The sequence below is a fragment of the Triturus cristatus genome, chromosome 8 (genome assembly GCF_964204655.1).
Source record: "Triturus cristatus chromosome 8, aTriCri1.1, whole genome shotgun sequence".
NCBI classification, from domain to species: Eukaryota; Metazoa; Chordata; class Amphibia; order Caudata; family Salamandridae; genus Triturus; species Triturus cristatus.
In genome coordinates, this window is record NC_140591.1 from 978,054,963 (window position 1) to 978,079,288 (window position 24,326).

The 24,326-nt window shown below is 49.1% G+C and overlaps 1 protein-coding gene across 4 annotated transcripts in view; it reads left to right on the plus strand.

Annotated features, from left to right (window-relative positions):
* The window catches only part of BCLAF3 (BCLAF1 and THRAP3 family member 3), a 604,159-nt gene that overhangs the window by 366,114 nt on the left and 213,719 nt on the right, over nt 1-24,326 (plus strand). The window contains exon 10 of one of the 4 annotated variants that reach the window (XM_085622517.1): nt 18,771-18,795. The exons of the other annotated variants lie outside the window; for them this stretch is intronic. Within the exon in view, the coding sequence (XP_085478643.1) occupies nt 18,771-18,780 (10 nt within the window). The 3' untranslated portion in view covers nt 18,781-18,795. Of the gene's footprint in view, nt 1-18,770; nt 18,796-24,326 lie in introns of those variants that run through there. 4 annotated transcript variants of the gene reach the window in all.

Consider the following 24,326-nt stretch of genomic DNA (forward strand, 5'->3'; position numbering starts at 1 on the left):
GTCACCAAGTGTCCAGGAGGTCAGCCACATCGATCCATTCAGTCTTTGACACATTGAGTCTTCCAGAGCCTCCCTACACCAATACGCAGGGTATCTGAGCCAGTTGCAAGCACCAAGGCTTGTTTGTGTTCAGATGGAACACCACAACCTTCAAAATTGAAATATGTGACAGGAAGGGGCCTTTTTGCACAGCCTTTCTTGAAAGACTTAAGAAAATTGTGGTTGCCTAAAACTCTCAGGCTAAAATGAAATCTTTGATTAGGAAAGTCTTTGGTTCCAAATTTATTTTAGGCGTGTCAGGCAGTTTGCACTTGACAGCTGCTTCACAGTTGAAGTCTTCCAGAAGGACCGGACCTTCATGAAAAATGGACATTATCAGGACCAGAGAAGGTTTGTGGGGTTCTTTCCCTCCAGAGGCAGATGTAACAGTCGTGGAAGATTTCATTGGTACAGTCACAGTGTCTGGAGGCTTCTTAGATGTGAATTCTCCCTTTTCCACATCTAAAACTGTTGGTATGTCCACAGGACTTATGGCATGGCAGGCAGTAATTGATGACGCCTGTATGTTGCAAACAGTTTAGGTTTTTCAAATAGTTTTAAGGCTCCCCGAAACAGCAACACCGAATTTTGAATTTCCACAGAATTAGTGCTGACTCCTAGACGCGATGATCAGGGATTTTCAAGCTAAAGGAGCTATTGTACAAACCCACATCCACATCGGGCACTTGAAGTCCTCGGTAAACTCTGGGTAGAAGCACAAAAAGAGGATTGGCGAGACAAGTGGGGAACATCGATGTTCCAGGTTCTGCTGGGCCATTGCCAGGTCCAACTCTATGCCTCCCCCCGTTTCTAGCAGCAACTCCGCTCAAATACGTGTTTTACGAGGCCATGTGGCTAGTATTTGAGCAGACCGACCCTCCAGTACAGCTTTGGGCCCCAATGGGTCGGAAAAGACCCCATCAGGTTCCGACCCGACAGCTCCGGCCTCTGCTCCGTGAGGTTTTCATGGATCTGATTACGAATTGGAGCCAGTTGTGCCAAAGTGACCTTCTATGGCATCAATCCTGATGTCGATGCTTCCGGCACCCACCGGCGGCGCCATCCCCATTCTTATTCCAGATGACTCGGAATGGCGTCAATCAATGTAGATTCCAGTGCAGATGGAACCCAGTGGCTCTAGGTTGTTGCCTGAGCGTTTTGAGGAGCATACAGGCACAGGGGAAAAGTGGGAGGGTCACTGGATTCTTTAGAACACCAGTTATACACCCCTGATGAGAATTTGGACTAGCATGAGTAACTAGGAGGGGCCAGTAGACTGAACACCTCTTGTGATACTGGTATGCTATATCCACCTACTGTGACTACGGAGGAGGGAGCGTCTTATTCAATGGTGGGTTAGGGGGCAGCAGAGGTCCTGGACCTGGAGCTGCCCTTGGTGCAGGTCAAAACTAACCTCTTGACCAAAGTGCGTCACCCTGGGGCTTCCTCATCCGAACCCTTTTCGCCCTTTAATGAAGCTCTGACAGATGTCGTTCTAGGCACTTGAATCTAGCCTAGCACACGGGCTCCTGTGAAAAAGACAATAGCACACCACCATCACCCTGCCCTGGATGATCCTAGTTTCCTCAGCCAACACCCCGCACCTGAGAGCTTGGTAGTCCAATCCTCAACATGCCATGCTTGTTTCCAGTCCAGGGAGGACCTGGCGTGGCAGTTCGGGCTGGACTGTTCCCATGAGGCACAGGGTCAAGGCTGAATTGCATATCCCAGGTCCAAACTGGGGTGGCGTGGTGAGCAAAAGAACCTTGTATTAAACCCAAATCTTTGTGACTGGGGGTGAATGCATTGTTCAGCATTCCGTCCATCAATTGTTCCTTTTGCATATGGCGCATTCCATGACACTCCCCCGAGCAGGGAATCCAAGAGGCTGGGCATACTTGGGAAGATGTTTTCTTCCACTAGCCTTATATTGCTGTCGGTGAACACACATGCCATTTAGGTCTTTTCTCCCTTACCCTCTGGGAAACGGTTGCGTAAGAGCTGCCACAGGTCCCGAAGAAGGCGTGGGCCATCGTCTGCAAAGTTCAGTATTAGGTGTGGTCTGGATATGACTGACTGGCAGGGCAGAGTGGTTGCGTCGACGGTGGCCTTGCGGGTTCGCCTGGCTGAGGACATTTGGCATTTTCGGGCGATTTCCAGGCCAACCTCATGGACATGGCCTTTAATAGGACTAGTCTCTTTGGAGCTAAGGCAGATTCTGCGCAGGAGTGCCTCAAGAACTCGCAGGCTACGGCCAAGTCCTTGGGCCTTTCAGTGACACCTCACAGCCAGTCTGCCGTTTGCTCCTTTTGTGGCTATGGAAGGGGCTTTAAGCCTTGCCAGCCATACGCTACCATTCTGCGCAAGCTTCGAGAGCTGTGCTGGGATGTGGACATGGTGCATTGCGATCACATGGGAATGATGGCCAGAACTCATCATTCACCAACTCCTCGGCAGCTGCAGCCTCAAAGCCTTCCTAGTTTGGTTTTGCAAGCCCATAGGTGCCCAGTTGCAGGGAGAATCCAACATCATCTCCTCCACTGGCAGGCCATAACATTGGACAAATGGGTCTTGCCGATCATTCGAAGGGATTACTCCTTTCCTTTCCAATCTTTCCCTCTCCATGTACCGAAATCTCACGAATGGCTGGCGGAGAATCATCTCATCTTGCTCTGAGAGGAAGGTACAGCTCCCCTGGCCAAGGGGGCCATAGAAAGGCTTTCGATATCAGATATAGGCAGTGGTTGTTATTCCCTCTTCTTTCGGATACCCAAACAGAACAAAGGTCTTTGCCCTATTCTAGACTTCAGAACCTCAAAAAGGAAAAATTCAAGATGCTGTCTTTAGCTCAGGTCTTGTCTTCCCTAGACCAAGAAGACTGGCAGCGTTGGACTTGTAGATACTTATTTTCACATCCCTATCGGCGTTACCTGCGGTTCAAGGTAGATCACCAGCACTTTCAGTTCACGGTGCTCCCCTTTGGCCTTACTAGTGCCTATCTGGTGTTCACCAAAGTGATGACGGTGGTGGCAGCTAATCTGCGCATTTTGGGGCTTTCAATATTCCACCTCAATGACTGGCTTTTGAAGGCAGCCTCGCCCCAGACTGTCGTTTCCCACCTCCAGACTACAATGTACCTTTTGCATTCACTGGGGTTCACTATAAACATGCCGAAGTCACACCTGACCCCTTCTCGGACAATCCCTTTCATCTGAGCTGTTCCAGATTCAGTGCAGCTTAAAGCTTTATCCTCCTGAGCAGTGAGTCCAGGATATTCAGGTTATGATACCGATGTTTCAGCCTCTACCCTGGATTGCGGTGAGAATGACTCTGAGGCTGCTGGGCCTCATGGCCTCCTGCATCCTGATGGTAAATCATGCCAGATGGTGTATGCAGGCTGTGCAGTGGGACCTGAAGTTCTAGTGGGTGCAGCATTAGGGGAATCTCTCCAGTATGGTACAGATCTCAGAGGAAACTGCAAACGGCCTGCAGTGATGGCCAACAAACTGCGATTGGGTCAGAGGCAAACCCCTCCCCCAACCAGATCTCACAGTAGTGACAGATGCGTCATTCCTGGGATGAGGCCACCATCTGGGAAAGGTGGAGATCAGAGGACACTGGTCTGCAGCGGAATCCAAGCTCCTCGTCAACCTGCTGGAGTTCCGTGCGATCAGATCGGGATTGAAAGGCTACAAGTATTTACAGACAACACAACCGCCAGGTGGAACTGCAACAAACAGGACAGGGTGGCCATGGCCTGCATCTCTGGGCACAGCTGGAACAGGAGGACATATCCTTGGTGGTTCAACGCCTGGAGGGTTCTCTGTATGCCACAGCAGACAAACTCAGCCGAAGATGCCTAGCAGCTCACAAATGGTGTCTCCACCCAGAAGTGGTACTTCCGGAGGGATTCCTCAAGCAATTGATAGTTGATAAACAAGAGGCTTTTGAGGTCTGCCTTGGCAACTCAGCTTTGCCCAATGAGATCATTAAGGCCTTTTTGTCAGTCACACAGAGAGTGAAGGAGAGCCACTCTGTTGTTAATAAAAAAGCAAGACAGAAGAGAAAAGGATGGTTCGACACTATATGTACTAGGGCACATAAACGGCTAAAGGATGCTCTACATTAAACCCCATATGCAGCATTGAGGTGCAGACGTGCAGAGCTGAATACAAGAAGGAGGTGAAGTTAAGGATGTCACAGCTAAGGGAAAAGGCCTGGGAGTTCTTATGTGAAGCATGTGCCAGTAATGATAATAGAGCTTTGAGGAAGATTATTAATTCTGCACCACTGAGGGCAGAAGAGGTCCCTATGATTGAGATAGCCATTACGAAAGAAGATTGGATAAATAACTTTACTAACATTGACTCTCTACCTACTGTGGCTCCTGTAGCGGAGCAGGGACATAGCCACTCTACAACTGCAGATTCCCCTCATGGTCCCTTTAGTTTGGAAGAAGTCAACAATGCAATACTGGCAAGCAAAGGAGGCCAACTTCAGGACCAGACGCAATCCCTGTAGCTTTAAATAAAGCAAACATTGCGCTATGGGGACCCCTACTGACTTCAGTACTTAGGGCAAGTTGCGCAGCCAGTTTTTTATCAACATGGGCAGAATCAATCATCGTTCTGATCTCCAACAATGGAGATCATTCCAACCCGGCTTGTTACAGACTGATTTCTCTGCTCGACTCCCTGGCAGAGATTGCAGGTCGAATTGTCTTGAATAGATTGCAAGATTGGGCTGACACTACCAACATCTTGTCAGATTTGCAATACGGTTTCCGCTCTGGGGTTGGGACAATAGAGCAGAGTCTTAATCTAAGCTTGTTAGTCGGGAAGTACATTAAAATGAAAGAGGGGAATATATATCTAGCCTTTGTTGATCTATCCTCGGCCTTTGATTGCGTTATGCATTCTAAACTGCGGTCGATTATGAAAGACCTGGGTTAGAGACTTCAATCATTAGCTTCCTGAGGGGACTATACTCTGGATGTAATGCCAGGGTTAAATATGGTATTAGCGGGGAGTGTACTGAACCCTTTAGGGTGGAGAGGGGAGTGAGACAAGGCTGTGTCCTGGCTCCTTTTCTTTTTTTTTTTTTTTTTTTGAAAAGCTTTATTCAGGAACATATTAGTACAGAGATATCACCAATAGCATAAACACAGTTAAAATAGCATAAACAGGCCAATATCATCAGAAACGAGCAAAAGCATTTTATAAGAATTTTAAAGGAAAAGGAGGAGAGAGGGAGAAAAGGAAGGGGGTAAAGAATAAAAGGGGAAAGAGAGAAATGGTAACAATGCACTATAAAAATACAATAACATGTTTAAGAAAGTGAGTACTGTAGGTGAAACAATAATCAAAATGCAACACGAAAGAGCAATTAAAACGATAAATACATCCTATAATATTACTATAAGAAAAGAAGATATACTTTCCTCAAGGTGGGTCAAAATTTTCTGCAGTGATACTTGATAGGTCCTTACGAACCATCCGGTCCAGGTATGAAGTAAGAGGTAACCAGAATAGATCTCTATTGTGTGCGGGATTACAGGAGGAAGCAAAAGCAGTGTCAAGCCTGTGGAAGTGACATAGAGAATTCCACCAACAACGTATGGAGAGCTTTGTGAGGGACTTCCAGTTGGAAGAGATATGCTGAAAGGCTAAGGCAAGCATAAGGTCAAAGAGACCGCGAGAGTGAGGAGGAAGAACTAGCGAATCAGATAGACTGCCAAGAAAAAGGGTAGATATAGAGTAATGAGAGGGGATTGTGAAAATACGCGAGATGTATATCCAAACAGTGTCCCAGAAGTGAGAAACAGAAGGACATAAGAATAAGAGATGAAAAAGGTTGGCATTAGGGGTAGAGCATGTCCAACAGAGAGAATCAGAAGAGGAGGAAAAACGGGCTAGAGAAAGTGGAGAAAAATAAAGCCTGTGATACAGATAAAAGAGAGATTGAATGAGCGAAGCAGAGCGAGAAATTTTTAGAGACCTGGACCAGATTTTATCCCATAGGGCAACGGACCAAACACAACCCAAATCCGCCTCCCAAGAGAGTTCCAATTTAGATTTAGGACGATCTGGATTAGGAGAGGAAAATAATTTATAGATAAGAGAAGCCTTGGGGAGGGTAGAAAGCACCTTAAAAAGAGGAGCGTGGGAAACAGACGAAGGGGAGGATGGAAGAGAATAGAAAGTATCAAGAATAAGTGCCATTAGAGTAACAAACTTTTGCAAAAAGGAGCGAGGACAGTGAAAGGACCTCTGAAATAGAGGAAAGGAACAAGGAGAAATTCCATCAAAAATTTGGTTCACCCAGATGATGCCCTTGGACCTCCAAACTTTCCAGAAGATGGGTCTGTTATTTATAAGAATAAGTGAATTATACCAGATGGTGGAATCCAAAAAAGATTCCCGAGTAGTAGGAGAGGGGTTAAAAAGAGGTTTTAATAGAGAAGAGGTATGTTTAAATAAAGGGAATGACGAATGCGGAGCCCTGGCAGAAAAGGCTATAATCTCTTTGCAAGAAAAAGGCAATAACAATGTTTGCTCGATATGCAGCCAAAGAGGAGCAAGAGGAGAAGGAGTGGAGTCCAGCCATCTGGACGCCTGACGAAGAGAGAAAGACCTATGATAGAGACGAAAGTCTGGGAAATTAACCCCACCATTGGATTTGGACTTACGAAGACGTGCTAAAGAGATTCTAGACTTCTTTATGTTCCAAAGAAATCTCGACAAACAGGAATCGATGCGTTTAAAATAAATTGCGGGGATATGAACGGGTAACATAGAAAAAATATAAATTAAAATAGGAGCTATCATCATCTTGATTGAGTCTATTCGTCCCCACCAAGAGAGAAAGAGGGGGTTCCAAGTAGAAAATAAATGATCAATACGAGACAAAACCGCAGACATATTTAAGGAAATTGAGGAGGAAATAGAGTTGGAAAACCATACTCCTAAGTACTAAATTTTGGAACTATTCCAAGCAAATCCAGCAGAAGAGAATACAGAAGGAGTACAAAATTTGGTAAGAGGGAGAATTTCAGTTTTATCCGAATTGATTTTATAACCCGAGACCTGGGAAAAGGAATCAAACTCAGATAGTAGGGGGGGAATAGAAGTTTCCGGAGCAGAAATGAAGAGAAGAACATCATCCGCATAAGCAGAGAGCTTCAATTGACTATCACCATAAGGAAAACCCAAAATAGAGTCATTGTTACGAATGGAAGACAAAAAGGGTTCAAGGGCAAGGACAAAATGTAAAGGAGATAAGGGGCAACCTTGACGAACACCCCGCTGAAGAGGAAAGTATGAAGAAACCTGACCGTTAATCAAGACCGCAGCTTTAGGGGCGGAATACAAGAGAGAAATAAGAGAAATGAAACGAGGTCCAAAACCATGCCAACGCAATGAAGCAAAGAGAAAAGACCAATCAACTCTATCAAAGGCCTTCTCCGCGTCAACAGAAATAGCCGCCAAGGGGATAGAGAGAGATGGAACCTTATTTAAAACATTAAGGAAGAGGCGAGAATTATCAGAGGTAAGTCGGCCTTTAACAAAACCACATTGTTCCCTCCCAATAAGATGGGGCATAAGAGGGTCTAGACGCAACGCTAGAACTTTAGCAAACAACTTGTAGTCCACATTTACTAAAGAGATCGGACGATAGTTCTTGCAGAATTTGGGATCGCGACCATCCTTAGGGATGAGACAAATGGTGGCTTCTTGGAATGTACCCTCGGCTTTGCCCAGCAAACAAAATGATTGAAAGAGAGAAAGAATTTTGGGGAGTAAAAGATCAGAGAAGTGCAGATAGAATTCAACTGAAAAACCATCAGGGCCTGGGGTTTTACCTTTGGCGAGAATATTCAAAGCCGCAGAGAGTTCTTGTAAAGAGAACAGCTTCCAAGTCCGGGAGATTAAGATGAGATTTCGAAGGATTAGGAAGTTTATCAAAGTAAGCCTGGACCAGAGAGGAAGGGGGGGAAGCTTCCGGTGTGTAAAGCGTAGAATAGAAGGATTGAAACTGGTCAAGAATATCCTGAGCTTTATGTAATAGGGTGTTATCAGAAGAGTAGATGGACTCAATAAGGGAGCGCTCCTTGCGGGACTTAAGATAATTGGCAAGGAGTTTACCTGCCTTATTTCGTCCGCCATAGTAACGAGCACTACTACAAAGAAGCACTGATGAAGCGTTGTCAGTAGTAAATTTATTGTACTCAAGTTTGGCACGAATAAGATCCGGAGGGACGGAATTATTGGGAGAAGAGTAAAATTTATGTCCCAAGGCTTTAATATGGGCCAATGTAATTTTCTGCTTCTGAAGAAAACGCTTCTTCTTCTTAGAAACAAAGTTAATAACAAACCCGCGAGCTGTGGCCTTAAAAGAGTCCCAAAGAGAATGTGGGGAAATGTTAGAAACATCATTTAACATAAAAAATTCAGTAGCAAAGGATCGAAAGGAGGAGGAGAAAAGAGGATCAGTAAGAAGAGAATTATTAAATCGCCAACGAGAAGACTTGGGATGCGGAGGAAGGAAGTCGAGATCCGTTACAATAGGGGCATGGTCCGAGATAAGTATAGGTTCAATAGAAGAGGAGAGTAGATTTTGCGATAAAGAAGGAGAAAGAAAAATATAGTCAAGGCGAGAGAAAGATGAATGAGGAGGAGAGAAAAAGGAGTAGTCAAGAGTGTCAGGGTGTGAGAGTCTCCAGGAGTCAGTGAGATGTGCTTGAGAAATAGTATCAAGAAATTGTTTGTGAGGCTTATGAGGAATGAACCGAACCATTGACCTACGGTCAAGAAAAGGGTCCACAATCTGATTACAGTCACCACCTAGAATAAAGAGGTCATCTCTAAACTGAATACATTTGCTCATGATTGAGGGCCAAAAAAATAAATCGGGTTGTGTAGGACCATAAACATTGAAGACAGTCAAAGGAACAGTATTAATCAATAACTTAGCTAATATCCACCTACCATCAGAATCTGTTTCTTGTAATAAAACCTTACATGTTAACTTTTTATGACACAAGAAGTTGCAACAAGTAGAAGAAAATGGAATCAAATGGAAGAATACAAATGGAAAGACAAAATAAAAATACAAATAAAAAAGAGACAAAAGTGAATAATAGGGAGAACAAAAAGCAACAGGTGTGTAAAAAAAGAGGAATTTTATATCAATCAATGAAGTCAATAAAGTCAAGGGTACTGAAAGTAGACAGTTATGACTGTCACACTGTTTTCTTTATAATTATTTATTATTATTATGAAAAAGTGTTTGATTAAGTTTATGTGAAGGAACAATTGACTGTACCATCTCCTTCCAATATTTGTATAACTGTCTACTTTCAGTACCCTTGACTTTATTGACTTCATTGATTGATATAAAATTCCTCTTTTTTTACACACCCGTTGCTTTTTCTAGTTTGATTGACTCTCAATGCATTTTGTTTCTTTTATTCATTTATGCTGATCTATATGACTGATGTATAAGATACAATCTATAATACGTGAATGCTGATTGAATTCAGTTCTATAGGAATATAATTATCCTATATCAAATAATTGCCAACCATACAACTAAGTATCTAAACTAATCCCTTGAAGGCATCTTTTTACCAGTTCATGTAACTTTACCCAAGCCCTCAAGGGTTTATTGGGTTGTCCACTTTCTATATCACTCTACGGAGGCAGGCACTAAGGCAAATGGTTTACTGTTCAGGGATAAATTAGTCAGGGACCTGGGCAAGTATGTTGCCTCTTTCTACCCATTGGGCAAGGCTAAACGTCCATGAAAAGTTTGTAACAGTTGTCTTTTTGCTAGAACCTGGCACTTTCGAGGCCAAACGCTAGGCCATGGATTCAACCAAGCTTCCTGAGGCTATTCACAAAGGGGCAGAGGTTCTCCCTCTGGGTCCTCCAACTTCTACCCCACCTGTCAAAGAGGAGGTCGTGGCAGTGCACGATAAGGCAGGTATCAAGTGGAAACAACACTGCAGATGCCACTTACTCAGGTAAGAGTTATCCCATCTTCAGAGGGTATGGTGGGGGTAAGGATTAAGTTGTACCTGCACAATTGGAGGGCTATCACACAAGAGCCTTGGGTGTTGCAGACGGTTCAGTCGTTCAGACTGGCGTTTCATTCAACCCCCTAGCAAGGGAAGCATCCCACTCATCATCTTTTTTCCCCCAAGCAGAGAGCGGTTTCATAGAAAAGATTTGTTTGCTGCCCTTAAAAGGGGCAATGATAAGGACTTCGCCTCCAGCACAGAGGTTTATCTGAAAGAAACACGTTAGTTAGATTCCTCACTTTAGAATATCCCCAGGCATCAGGCTGGATCCGGAAAGATTTTCGTCAGCAATACCCCTTGCGCGTCACTAGGCGTCGTCTGCAGCTCCGCGTCCGTCGTCAGCATCGTGCGCCGGAATGACATCGTCGGAGTACTTAGACGCCGCCATCGCGCCCTGACGTCAGTTCTTCTTTTTTCCGCTCCAGACAGCGCCGATCCGGGAAGAGCTTACCCCTTTAGTCATTTTTTGACTAAAACTTTTTGGACTCTTTTGTCTACTCAATTCGAACTGGTGCTGGTAGGATGCCTGGTTTTAAAGCCTGTGACTCCTGTCATCGACTGATGTCGGTGACGGACCACCACCGCCGGTGCCTTTACTGCCTGGGGGCCGACCACGATGCGGAGTCGTGCCTCGACTGCCAGGCCCTGACCTCAAAGGCTAGGCAGGAGCGGTCCCGTAAGCTTCTCGAGCTCCGACACTCGGCTCCGCTTCGTTCACGGTTCCGGTCCACGAGGAGGTCGAAGGACCGGTCGCGGAGCCGCAGCCACCACCACCGCTCGTCGGGATCGAAGTCTTCGGGTAAGTCGAAGCATGCTAAGAAGACCAAGAGGTGACACCGCTCTTCGGACTCCCCTCGCCGGTCGCGCGACTCGGTCGAGGGTCCGGGTGGTACCACCCCCGCGGTTCCGTCTGAGCCGCAGGAGCCGCATCCGTCTCCATACCCTCCGGTCCCTGGGACTGACGCGACTCCGGCGGAGATCAGTGCCTTCCTCTCGGACTTGAGGGGCCGTCTCCGGACGACGCCGTTCCCCGGTTCAGCCCCGGACCGGGCCCGGCGCCGCTGCGGCGCCGTCCGGCGCCGCAGCCGACGCCAATGGATGACAATTTTATCTACCGTCCGGCTCCGATTATTCCCCCTGTTTATCAGGAATCGGAAGACGGGGGCGACTGGGAGGGGTCTGAGGACCCTCTGGCCATGCAGGGCAACTTATCTCAGGACTGGGCAGATGAGCTGGGGGATGCCAGTGGTCTGGACACCTCCCCGGACACTGGTTTCATCTCTCCTCCGACTGTGGCTTCGGAGGAAGGTGCTGCATTTTCAGTGGTGCTGCGCAAGGCGGCCGAAGCCCTTGGGCTGGAGCTGCCTGCTGTGGCTGTGAGGACTGACCTCCTCACTGAAGTGCTTCAACCGTCAGCAAGCTCCTCGGAGCCTCTGCTGCAGTTCAATGAGGCACTAGTGGACGTTCTGAAGGGCACCTGGTCCAAGCCCTCCACAGTACCTCCTGTGGATCGGAACGTGGCCCGGCGCCACCGCCCTGCTCCGGGCGACCCCAGTTTTCTGTCCCAACACCCCACGCCCGAGAGCCTGGTTATCCAGGCCTCTACTTCCCAATCCTCCTTCCCGTCCGCTCCCCCGGATCGGGAATCCAAGAGGCTAGAGCAGTTCGGTAAGAAGCTGTTCTCTTCCCTTAGTTTGGGACTGCGTTCCTTGAACACCGCTTGCCTCTTGGACTGTTATTCCCACTCTCTGTGGGATATGGTGGAGGACGTGCTGCCCCAGTGTCCGGAGGAGGCCCGGACGTGGCTCGCCAAGGCTCTTGCTGACGGGCGGGATGCAGCACGACATGCTATACGATGTGGAATAGACACTACGGACTCGCTGGGTAGGGTGATGTCAACCACGGTGGTGCTCCGTCGCCACGCCTGGCAGCGGTCCACGTCTTTCTCAGGGGATGTCCAGAGCACCCTCATGAATATGCCCTTTGATGGCACTCGCCTTTTTGGCGAGACGGCGGATAGTGCGCTGGTGCGCTTCAAGGACTCCCGGGCTACGGCCAAGTCCTTGGGCCTCTCGGGGCCGCGACCGCAAACTTCCGCCTTTCGTCCCTTTCGTGGCCAACGAAGGGGTGCCCCCTCACGTCCGCCTAGCCACCGGCCGCAGATCCAACCTGCACGCGATCGCGGACGTGGATTCCGCCGAGGCGATACCGGGGGTCAACGTGCCGGTCAGTCCACATCAACCCCGGCAGCATCCGCCTCAAAGCCCTCCTAGTCCGTGCTTTCAGGCCCATCCCACGCCAGTGGGAGGCAGAGTTCACCATCACCTGCTCCACTGGCATTCCATCACGTCGGACAGGTGGGTGCTGCAAATCGTCCGAAGGGGCTACTCCCTCCCCTTCGAGACGACCCCTCCAGCCATGCCACCACAGTGCCACCACGGATGTATGACATTACAACACGGGTTTTTACCACGCGTGCAGTTACATCGTATGCGTTACAACGCATGCGATGTTACAACGCTATGCCATTCCAACGCAAGTCTTTACATCGACTTGCGCTAGATGGCGTGCTAACATTAAAAAAGTGTAATTTACTATTCCAACTCCAGTCCACTTAACAGTAGGGAAGGTGTTGGGATAGTAAACTACACTATTTGTAATGTTAGCACGCCATCTAGCGCAAGTCGATGTACAGACTTGCGTTGTAATGGCATAGCGTTGTAACATCGCATGCGTTGTAACGCATGCGATGTAACTGCACTGCGTGGTAAAAACCGCGTTGTAATGGCTGTTTCCCTGCCACCACATGTTGGGGGATCACTTGAATCTTCTACGGGAGGAAGTTGCAGCCCTCTTGGCCAAGGGGGCCGTTGAGCGCGTTCCTGGTCCAGAAGTAGGTCGTGGTTGCTATTCCCACTACTTTCTGGTTCCCAAGAAGGGCAAAGGGGGCCTACACCCTATCTTGGACCTCAGGAGCGTCAACGCCTTCCTCCGGAAGGAGATGTTCAAGATGCTTACCCTAGCTCAGGTTCTGGCTGCCCTGAATCCAGGAGACTGGATGGTAGCGTTGGACTTGCAGGACGCTTATTTTCACATTCTAGTCCTGCCAGCCCACCGGCGTTACCTGCGGTTCATGGTGGGTCAGGAGCATTTTCAGTTCACTGTGCTCCCCTTCGGCCTCACCAGTGCCCCTCGGGTGTTCACGAAAGTGATGGCGATGGTCGCAGCTCATCTGCGCAGATCAGGGGTTCCAGTCTTCCCCTATCTCGACGATTGGCTGTTGAAGGCGGGCTCGCCCCAGCAAGTCGTCTCCCACCTCCAGACTACGGCCGACCTCCTGTATTTGCTGGGATTCTCCATCAACGTGCCGAAGTCGCATCTGAGTCACTCCCAGAATCTCCTTTTCATCGGGCGGTTCTGGACTCGGCGCAGTTCTGGGCTTATCCTCCGGAGCAGCGGGTCCGGGATATTCAGGCTCTGATTCCCATCTTTCAGCCTCTGTCCCGGGTTTTGGTCAGGTTGGTACTGCGGCTTCTGGGTCTGATGGCCTCCTGCATCCTGTTAGTGCATCACGCCAGGTGGCGTATGCGGGTTCTGCAGTGGGACCTGAAGTTTCAGTGGGCCCAGCATCGGGGCAACCTGTCCGACCATGTCTTGATCTCGGAGGGCACTGCAAAACAGTTGCAGTGGTGGCTCACGAACCTCGATTGGGTCAGCGGCAGATCCCTCTCCCTACCCCACCCGGAGCAATTAGTGGTGATGGATGCGTCCCTCCTGGGATGGGGGGGCCACATGGGGGAGGCGGAGATCAGAGGACTCTGGTCTCCGGCGGAGTCTCGGCTCCATATCAACCTTTTGGAGCTGAGAGTGATCCGACTTGCTCTGAAGGCGTTCCTTCCTGTTGTCCGGGGAAGTGTAGTGCAGGTGTTCACGGACAGCACCACCGCCATGTGGTATTGCAACAAACAGGGCGGGGTGGGGTTGTGGACCCTTTGTCAGGAGGCTCTGCGCCTCTGGACCTGGCTGGAACATCAGGGCATCACCCTGGTGGTTCAACATCTGGCGGGCTCTCTGAACGCCAAAGCAGACGAACTCAGCCACCGGTGCATGGTGGATCACGAATGGCGTCTCAACTCGGACGTGGCGCAAGGCCTCTTTCGGCAGTGGGGAGAGCCTTGGTTAGATCTATTCGCCACCAAAGAGAACGCGCAATGTCAGCAGTTCTGCGCGTTGGAGTTTCCAAGGCGGCACTCGCTCGGGGACGCTTTTCGTCGCGAGTGGAGTTGCGGTCTGTTGTACGCCTTTCCGCCTATACCACTTCTGCCCAGAGTGCTGAAGAAGAACAGGCGCGACCGGGCCCAAGTCATCTTGGTGGCTCCAGATTGGGCACGAAGGTACTGGTATCCCGAGCTACTCAGTATGTCAATCGATCCCCCGATACGACTGCCTCTTCAGGAGGACCTTCTGTCGCAGCAGCAGGGGACGGTTCTCCACCCGAACCTGTCCAGTCTCCACCTTCATGCGTGGAGATTGAGCGGCGAAAGTTGATGTCATTTGACTTGCCTCCTGAAGTCTGCGATGTGATTCTGGCAGCCAGGCGTCCCTCCACTAAAACGGTATACGCCTGTAGGTGGAACAAATTTGTGGCATGGTGCACAGCAAAGGCTGTGGATCCCCTTTCTGCCCCTCTTTCTGAGGTTCTCCTCTTCCTTCTTTCTTAGGCCCAGCAGGGCTCTGCTCTGGGCACTCTTAAAGGTTATCTTTCTGCTATCTCTGCCTTCCTTCGGCTTCTTGATCAGCCTTCTCTCTTCAAATTCCCTGTTGTTTCTCTGTTCCTTAAGGGCATTACTCACATGTTTCCTCCTGTCCCTTTCGTAATGCCTCAGTGGGATTTGAATCTTGTTTTGACATAACTGATGTGCGCTCCCTTTGAGCCACTTCATAATTGTCCTCTTCGTCTCTTGACACTTAAGACTGCTTTCCTGGTAGCCATCACCTCTGCTAGAAGGCTCTTTCTTCTAAGCCTCCTTTCCTTTCAATTCATCCGGACAAGGTTGTGCTCCGCACTCGCCCTTCCTTCCTTTCTAAGGTTGTGACTGCCTTTCACATCGGGCAGTCTGTTACGCTGCCCACCTTCTTTCCGCCTCCACATCCTTCGAAAGAGGAAGAGCGGCTCCACCGTCTGGACCCAAAACGTGCACTCTCCTTCTATCTAGACCACACCAAGCAGTTCCGGGTGGATGACAAACTCTTCGTTGGCTACGTGGGCGGGCGGTGCACAAGCGGACCATCTCTCAGTGGGTCATTGTGTGCATCAAAGCTTGTTACTCCTTAGCTAAAAAGGAACCTCCTGTTGGGCTGAGGGCCCATTCCACTCGGGCCACGGCGGCGACGACTGCCCTGGGTCGGGGAGTCCCCTTGCAGGACATCTGTCAGGCAGCAACGTGGGTCTCGTTGCACACGTTGGCCAAGCATTATTGCCTGGACAGCCAAGTCCGGAGAGACGACTTCTTTGGCCGTTCTGTTCTCCAGGACTTTCTGGTATGATCTTGGTTCGCAGACCTTCCACCGGGGTTGGTATTGCTGGGGTATCTATTCTAAGGTGAGGAATCTAACTAACGTGTTTCTTTCAGATGAACAAGTTACTTACCTTCGGTAACGATGTATCTGTAAGAAACATTAGTTAGTTAGATTCCTCACCGACCCACCCATCCTCCCCGTTCTGCGAACCGACATCTAGGGTTAAGGTTATCCTTTTCAGGGCCCTAGATTTTTTTGGCACCAGTGTCGGTCTCTTGCATGGCTCTGCGTTCCTGGTGCGGAAAGCTATGTACAAGAACTGACGTCAGCGCGCGAGGGCGGCGTCTAAGTACTCTGACGACGTCATTCCGGCGCACGAAGCCGACGACGGACGCGGAGCTGCAGACGACGCCTAGCGACGCGCAAGGGGTATTGCTGATGAAAATCTTTCCGGATCCAGCCTGACGCCTGGGGATATTCTAAGGTGAGGAATCTAACTAACTAATGTTTCTTACAGATACATCGTTACCGAAGGTAAGTAACTTGTTCGTTAGCACAATATTCTTGGTCTAGAAGAAGGACCAAGGTTTACTTTAGAGTCTCAGCCTCAAACATTTCAACTCTTGGATCGTGTATCGCTACTTTAAAATGGAGAGCACACAGTTGCTTCGAGATCTTACAGGAGGGAGATTGGATGGTCCGCCTTGATCTCAAGGAGGCCTATTTGGCAATCCCCATCTTTTCTCCCCATCTGAGGTTTCTCAAATTTCGCTGGCGCCTTCACTGGTACGCGTTTAACGCCCTGCCATTTGGTCTTTCATCCGCTCCCTGTTGTTTCACCAAATTGACTCTAATTGTAGTCCGATATATATGGGAGCGGAAAGTAACATTGATTATATATCTGGATGATATTCTCGTCATGGTGCAGAGCAAGGACACGGTTCTTCTTCACCTCTCTTGAGCTATCCAGCTCCTTCATGATCTAGGGTTTGTCATCAACTCAGAAAAATTGATCACAATTCCTTCCCAGACCCTAGAATTCTTGGATTTTCAGGTGAATTCTGTCAAGGCCCAGTCCAGTTACCGTTAAAGAAACTGATGTCTATCAAGAAAGAGTTGAGCAGAGCCCTTGCCACATCAACTATATAATTGAGGATCTTGGCAGGTAGTACCCAGACTTGCTTCACCTCCACATCAATTTACTTGGAGCTGTTGGTGAGGTCCTGTGCAGTTTGTTCTCTTTCCCCATGCAAAACGATTTTTGCCTTTTTTTGAGAATGGACAACGTCTTGGCAGTACAGTAAATCAACTGGCTGGGCGGGACTCGATCCCGTCTTCTGGTGGAGATTTCCAAGGATTTCTGGCATTATTGTCTCAAACATCAGATCTCGGTGATGGCGGAGTATATTTCGGGTCGGCCCAATGTGATAGGGGACTGGAACTCTCGGTTCCTGCGCAATTCCATCAATTGGAGGCTTCATCCCCAGAATTTTCACGAGCTGAATCACTTTAGGGTCCGTGTAAGATAGATCTGTTTGCATCCCGTCTAAATGCCCACCTCCTGATCTTTTACAGTTGGAGACCAGATCCCCTGGCGGCTAATTCGGATTCTTTTTCCAGTCCTCGTCGATGGATCTTCTGTATGCATTCCCTGCCTTTTCTATGATCCAGAGAGTGCTCTCTCAGGTGAGCCGGCAGACTGCAGAGTTGGTCCTAGTAACCCCTTGTTGGAAGGCCCATTCTTGGCTTCCTGTTGCGATGTCACTGTCTTGAGCACCACTGGTGTGGATTCTCAACTTCCCGAATCTTCTCTCTGACCTGATGGGTCTCCCTCACCCGTTGGTGACTCAGGAGCGCATGTCCCTCATGGTGTGGAGACTTTCCAACGATGCTTGCAAGTGCTAGGAGTGTTGCACAAAGCTATGTTCTTCTTGTCACAGTCTTGGACTCCCTTTACACTTAAACGAAATGAGGTGGCCTGGCGCTGATGGGTATGTTGGTGTAGTCAACGGAGGGTGGATTCCTTGGGGGCAGTTATCCACATGATTGTAAATTTCTGTCAGACCTTGCTAGTCTAGGTTTAGCATATAGGACTATAAACAGCTTCTTTTCTCCTATTTCCACTGGACATCCTCATCTGGATGGTAAACCGGTGGGTGAACATCCTTTAATATGTAAATTGCTTAGGGGTATTCAGTTGTACTCTGCTCTTCAACCAAAATATTTTATTTTATGGGATATTGACGTCGTTTTGCACTTTCTCAGAGCTCAGCCTGCAAACGAAAAGCTCTCTCACATTCTCAGAACTTGGCCCACAAATGAAGGGCTTTCTGACAAACAGTTGTCTGCGAAGCTGATGCTTCTTTTGTGTCTCATTTCATGTAGACGTGTTTTGAATGTGAAGGCCTTGAACTTAGCAGGTAGAGTATTTACTTCCTCTTGGGTTTCTATTTGAATATGGACTAAAACTGGATCGTGATGTATTAGTTATCCTGCTTTCCCTCATAATAAAAAGTTGTGTGGTTAAATGTCTTAAGTTGTATGAGGAGTGTACCCGTGAGTTTCGCAGAGACTCTGCAAGTCAACTGCTCATTTCTCTACAGAAGCCTTTCCACCCGGTCTCTTTGGGAACTTTGGCCCATTGGGTTAAATGGCTGCTGGCAGAAGCCCGATATTATGTATCACTTTCTGGGGGCACATTCTGTGCGTGAGGCTATGGACTCTAAGGCTTTTTCTACTGGTTCTCGTTTGAAAGACATTATGATTACGGCAGATTCATCTTCTGACTCCACTTTCAAGGTATTTTATCATAAACCTATTGTGGATGTTGCCTCGATGGTGGTGGCTTAACTTTAAACTAGCATGATCTGAAACCTCCGGACCTGACATAGAATAAAAAAAATTCTAGCTGAACTGTCAAGAATTTTCAGTTCTATTAAGGAAACGGAGTCAAGCATTATCCCACCCGCAAAAATTAAACTCTGTTGAAGTTTTACGTGATATTTCAAATGTTTTGTTAGTGCTTGTGATACACTGCTTCGTTACTATTTTTTCTATTTGAACTTTCCCACCAAAGATGATTTCTTTTTTCTGCGAAGGATTCTATAGTATGCTCTATTTCTTTTCTCAGGGACGGATAATAAATCTACATGAAGATGACAGAGGATTCTCTGGTTGCTGGTCAATTGAATGGTTCCGAAGAAAGTTCGCCTCCGTCTGTTGAACTTGGTTCCGTCCATGGAACAGGGCAAGTTGTTGTTCGCCAAAAGTTTCTTGTTGGATTTAGGTTGGAGGCCTTATGTTGATGTTCGCAAAAAAAGACGATGGACTTTTGTGATAAGGATATTTATAAGGAGATAGAGTCTCTATGATTGGACGAGACATTGGGCTGTGGGGCTCATGAGATATGTATTTTCTCTTGTCGAAGCACACGTGAAAATAACATTCAATGTCTCTTGTAACAACAACGAAAATAGGAACAAATTAGTGTGGGCTTCTCTTCTTCCTTTTATTTTCAATTGAATCTTCCAAGTTCTTTATTCACAAACATTCTTCCACTCCCAACGCGTTTCGTCGATAAGGGATTTAACCCATGCGACTTCCTCAGGGCTGGAAGTAATAAATAATATAAATTGGAGTATAGAAACCCCCTTAATTCATACCAAATAGCTCACATTGCTTCCATGTGCAAAGGAAATAAACATGCTGTGTTATTTCACACTATTATCAACTTGTGTTTACACGTTTTTAGATTCTTTAACAATTTTAGCCCCAATGATTGGATATTCATTACATCTGCTTATCCACCATTATGATTGTGAACATATAACATTTACGTGATGGCACCATTCTCCCAACTGTGAACCATGCTAGAGCTTCACGCCTAAATGAATAAACAATACCTTATTCTCCTGTATCTGTCTCCTATAACGAAACAACCATATAAAAACCGTATTAACACCGCGGAGCACATGAGGCAAAAGTGGCGTGGACCCAAACCACATTTTATAACACACACATACCTTCATTTACTTTGTTATCGTCATCAGCAGTAAGTCTTCCTCTCATTCGCATTCAATTGTCTGCGCTAACCTAGAATATAATTTACACTCTAAGTATACTAAACTTATATTTATATTTATCCAAGTAGTTTAAAGTTTTTAAGTGGGGGCGTGGCCAAGATGGCGGAGAGCTAAGACGCGCTCTGCCTTCTCTCCTCAACCCGTCGCACCATAAGCACCAGTATTGGCGTCTATCCGCACAAGAGACGGCAGAAATGTGAATCACATTGCCTGGTGACACCCGGCGCTCCGCTAGCTGAGTTTCCCCAGTCCTCGGTGGACATCTCTGCGGCACTCGGCCCGGACCGGGCCTGTTCTCCGGACGTTGCATGTCGCTGGGGGCGGCACTCCCGCGCCCGTTGCAGTCGAGACCGACGGGGCTCGGCCGCGAGAAGCTGAGGCGCGGCGGAAGCGGACAACCAGACCTGGGGGCACATCCTGCTGCCTGGGGCCCGCTGGCGACGAGCTTGGCGATCAGTGGCAGCCCTGACGACCGGACCCTGAACGGAGCGGCGGCCTACCTAGGGTGCACCTGGGAAGCGTGACAACCCTCGAGAGGGTTCCTGGCCTGGAGCAAGTGCGGTGAACGCCAGGCGATATCCTGGTCCTCGGCTTCGCGAGACGTCCTGGAACCGACGGCGGTAAGTTCTGCTGCCCCCTTTCTTTGCTGTGGCCCCTGTCTCCTGGGGCCGCTGGAGGGCCGTGGTTGAGCGGTGGCCTGTTTGCTGGAGGCGGCATCAGTGGAACTCTGCCTGCCTGGAACGTACTTTCCGCCCCTACTTATTTGGCCACTGTGGTGCAGACTCTCGGGCCGGGCCCCTGCTTTATGAGGCCTCCAGCTTTCAACCTCCAATACCGTACACTCCGGGCTCCCTGCCCGTGGGAGTCCTACGGAACTATGGCGCGTCCTGGCTTTGCCCCCTCTCCGCGTCAGCCTGCATCCTGCTTAGGGGGACTTTTGCAGGAGACGCGAGTCTGAACTGAAGCCTGTGTGGCAGCTGGGCGCTTACTGTGCGATTCTTGCACCACCCTGAAGGTCCCGGAGGCCACGCAGAGTACCGTTGACCACCTGCTGCCCCGGTGGTGACACAATCGACGTTCATCCGCATTGGCTGAGTGCAGTGCGACCATAGAGGTTTACCGCCCTCGCTGACACGTGGTGGCAGGGCCGTGCCAGCGTGGGGACCTGAGCATGACATCATCCCAAGCAAACGTGACTAATCCACTGCGAAGGAGAACTCTCTCAAAGATCTCTTTATCCGAGCGCCAGACAACCCCTGCCCAGCAGGGTGCGGCAACCCCCGGTCACGAGCCTTTTCATACTACTTCAACGCCCACAAAACCTATGCTAGGTTAGATTATTTCCTAGGTTCTAAGGCACTGCGCAACGCAATGCTCTCAACTGACATTCTGCCGGCTGCCCATTCCAAACATTCCCCGATTGAGGTTGTACTAGCCCTACCACACATCCACTGCCCAGTCCGACATTGGCACTTCCGAGATGCTCTACTGCACAGACATGACCCAGTGGGCCAATTGCAGCGAGCCCTAGAGGACTTCCTTGCCCATAACAACAACCCAGATACCACCCTATCTACGTGGTAGGAAGCTCTCAAAGCAGTAATTCGGGGAGAGGTCCTAGCCATCTCCTCCACAGATAACGCGGACCGCAAAACAAAGAGGGATGAACTGACACAGAAAGTGCAGGAGTTAGAGCAGATGCACCAGCGCACCAGATCATCCCGCATATGGCGGAAGCTGACGGCTGCCCGGGCACAACTGACAGCCATTGATAGAGACAAGGCAGAATATGCAGCAATGCGGCTGCGGCATTCCTTTTACACAGGATGGGACAAGTGCGGCCGTCTCCTGGCACATAGACTCTGGGAGGTGCGAATGCGTGAGGGTGTCCGGGAAATTAGAGACGAAGTAGGGGAACTATGTTCGGAGGATACGACCATTGCCGAGACCTTCCGTAATTTCTACTCCCAACTTTATGATGCACAAGCTCTTGACGGAGCCACTATTGAGGCATACCTCGCACAGGCCCGTATCCCTACCCTGAAACCATCTCAAGCGGCTCATATTGAGAGGGAGATTAGACCAGAGGAGGTTATCACGGCCATCTCCCACTTGAAATTGGGCAAGTCACCAGGCCCGGATGGCTATACCGCGGCTTTCTATAAGCAGTTCTGCACGACTCTTGCCCCATTGCTTACCCGGCTTTTTAATTCTTTTGCAACGGCTGGGGCAATTCCCGCCTCCATGCTAGAAGCCGCGATAGCCGTTATCCCTAAGCCAGGGAAGGACAGATCAGAGTGTGGGTCGTATCAGCCAATCTCAGTCGTAAACGTAGACCTGAAGCTTTACACCGGCATATTGGCCAGCAGACTTGCCCCCTACATACAGGGAATAGTGGACCCTGACTAGGCCGGATTTATTCCGCAGTGACAGACTGGTGACAACACAAAGCGTGTTGCGCACATCATAGAGAAGGCCTCTCGCATCCCTGGGAAATACATGCGCCTCACCATCGATGCGGTGAAGGGTTCACTGGCCGTATCTTGAACAGACAATTCGGATTTGGGGAGAAGATGCGGACACACATTTTTAACTGCTACAGGTCTCCCACTGCTACAGTGCGGATCAATGGGCATACCTCCACACCCTTCCCTATCAATAGAGGTACGAGGCAGGGATGCCCCTTGTCGCCCCTGCTCTTCGCTCTCTATATGGAGCCTATGGCTCAGAGAGTTAGAGATTGCCCTCGGATCACGGGCATCTGCTTTGGAATGGATACACACCCCATAAGCCTCTATGCCAATGATGTGCTCGTCACCCTAGAGAATCCTGAGCAGGCGTTGGGTCCCTTTTTGGAAGAATTGGACGTTTTTGCCGGCGCCTCCGGGTTCAAGGTTAACTTGACCAAATCTACAGCGCTGAACCTTTCCCTGCCATCCCAGGAGCAGGAAGCCCTGCCGGCTCGTTATCCCCTACAGTGGTCCACAGATACCGTTCCCTATGTGGGTATATACTTGGCTCTGACTCTACAGGCCATGCGTACCTCTAACTACTCTCTTCTTCACTCTCACATCCGCTTTGAGTTACAGAGGTGGAAACACCATCAGATCTCATGGCTGGGGCGAGTGGCAGCCGTCAAGATGACAATACTCCCCAAAATTCTCTATTTATTCCAGAAGCTTCCCCTGCCGGCCCCAACTGACTGGCTCCATAGGGTGCAGTCGGAACTTTCCCATTTTATCTGGCAATGGCGCAAACCACGGCTCAAGCAGACAGTTGGATTTCCCCCGCCTCATGACCTAGGTGGCCTAGGCATCCGAGACCGCACGCTTTATTTCTACGCCACGCAGCTCCGGTATGTGGTTGAGTGGAGCCGGGCTGCATCTGAAAAACAATGGCTCTTCCAAGACCGAGCCGTGGCCGGCACGTCTCATGAAAATTTCTTCCTCTTCAAGAACCTCTGTCCCCCCAATCTTTATGCCTACGAGGTGCCACGCTCGATTCTCACAGTCTGGGACCGGACCAGCGTGCGTCATAACCTGACAACTTTCTCATCTCCACTCACTTCGTTGGTGGACAATCCTGTCTTTGGCCCAGGGATGAGCCATCAGCCCTATCGCTTGTGGCAAGAAGCCGGGTGTTGTGCATTAGGTGTATTGTTCGCAAAGGGTGACATCATCCCCTTCTCGCAGCTTCGGGCAGACTACGTCCTCCCGGAATCCGAACGTATGCATTATTTACAAGTTCGACATTGGGCTATGCACCCCGACAACTGCTCTCAGGCCACTAGACTCCTCACCACATTCGAACGATGGCTTATCATGCGTCCCTCGGACAAGAAGTTAATCTCAGACCTATATAAGATGCTCCTGTCCAGATACACCCACACTTACCATGCGGGGCGTGCGCGTTGGGAGAACGACCTGGGACGTACCCATAGCCTTGCAGAATGGGAAGGTGCTTGCTACCGAGCGCGCCATACAGCAACACATGTAGGCCTCACGGAGACACTTACCAAGTTAGTTTATCACTGGTATTACACTCCGGTGAGGCTCCACCAAATTGACCCAATGCAAAGTCCAGACTGCTGGCGGGGCTGTGGGAAAAGGGGCACACTGGTCCACTTATTATGGGACTGCGAATACCTTCAGACCTATTGGACACACATTTTAGATGACGTGGACAAGCACCTCGACACTGAAATCCCTAGGTTTCCTGCCTATGTCCTATTGGGGGTGCCAAACCCGCTCATTTACCCTTTGAAATCTAGGAGAGGATAGCAGATAGCTATAGCACTGGGTACAGCAGTCCAGAACATTTTAATTCACTGGAGAACCCCCCGTATTCCTGTACACTCCGGATGGTATCAACGGCAATGGCACGTACTAGGCATGGAAAAAAATTCTCTTACACTAGCGGGGAAAGGCTCCTCCTTCGGTGACTTGTGGCAGCCGTTCCTTTCTCTACTTGCGCAGGAATTTCAGAAGCTATATTGCCTGAGGTATCTTTGCCTGTTAAGCCTTAGGATGCCAGCTACCTCTAAGTAGGCGGACCCGCATTCAGGACCACTAATCCGCGAGGTACAGTGCTACCGCGCTGGTATG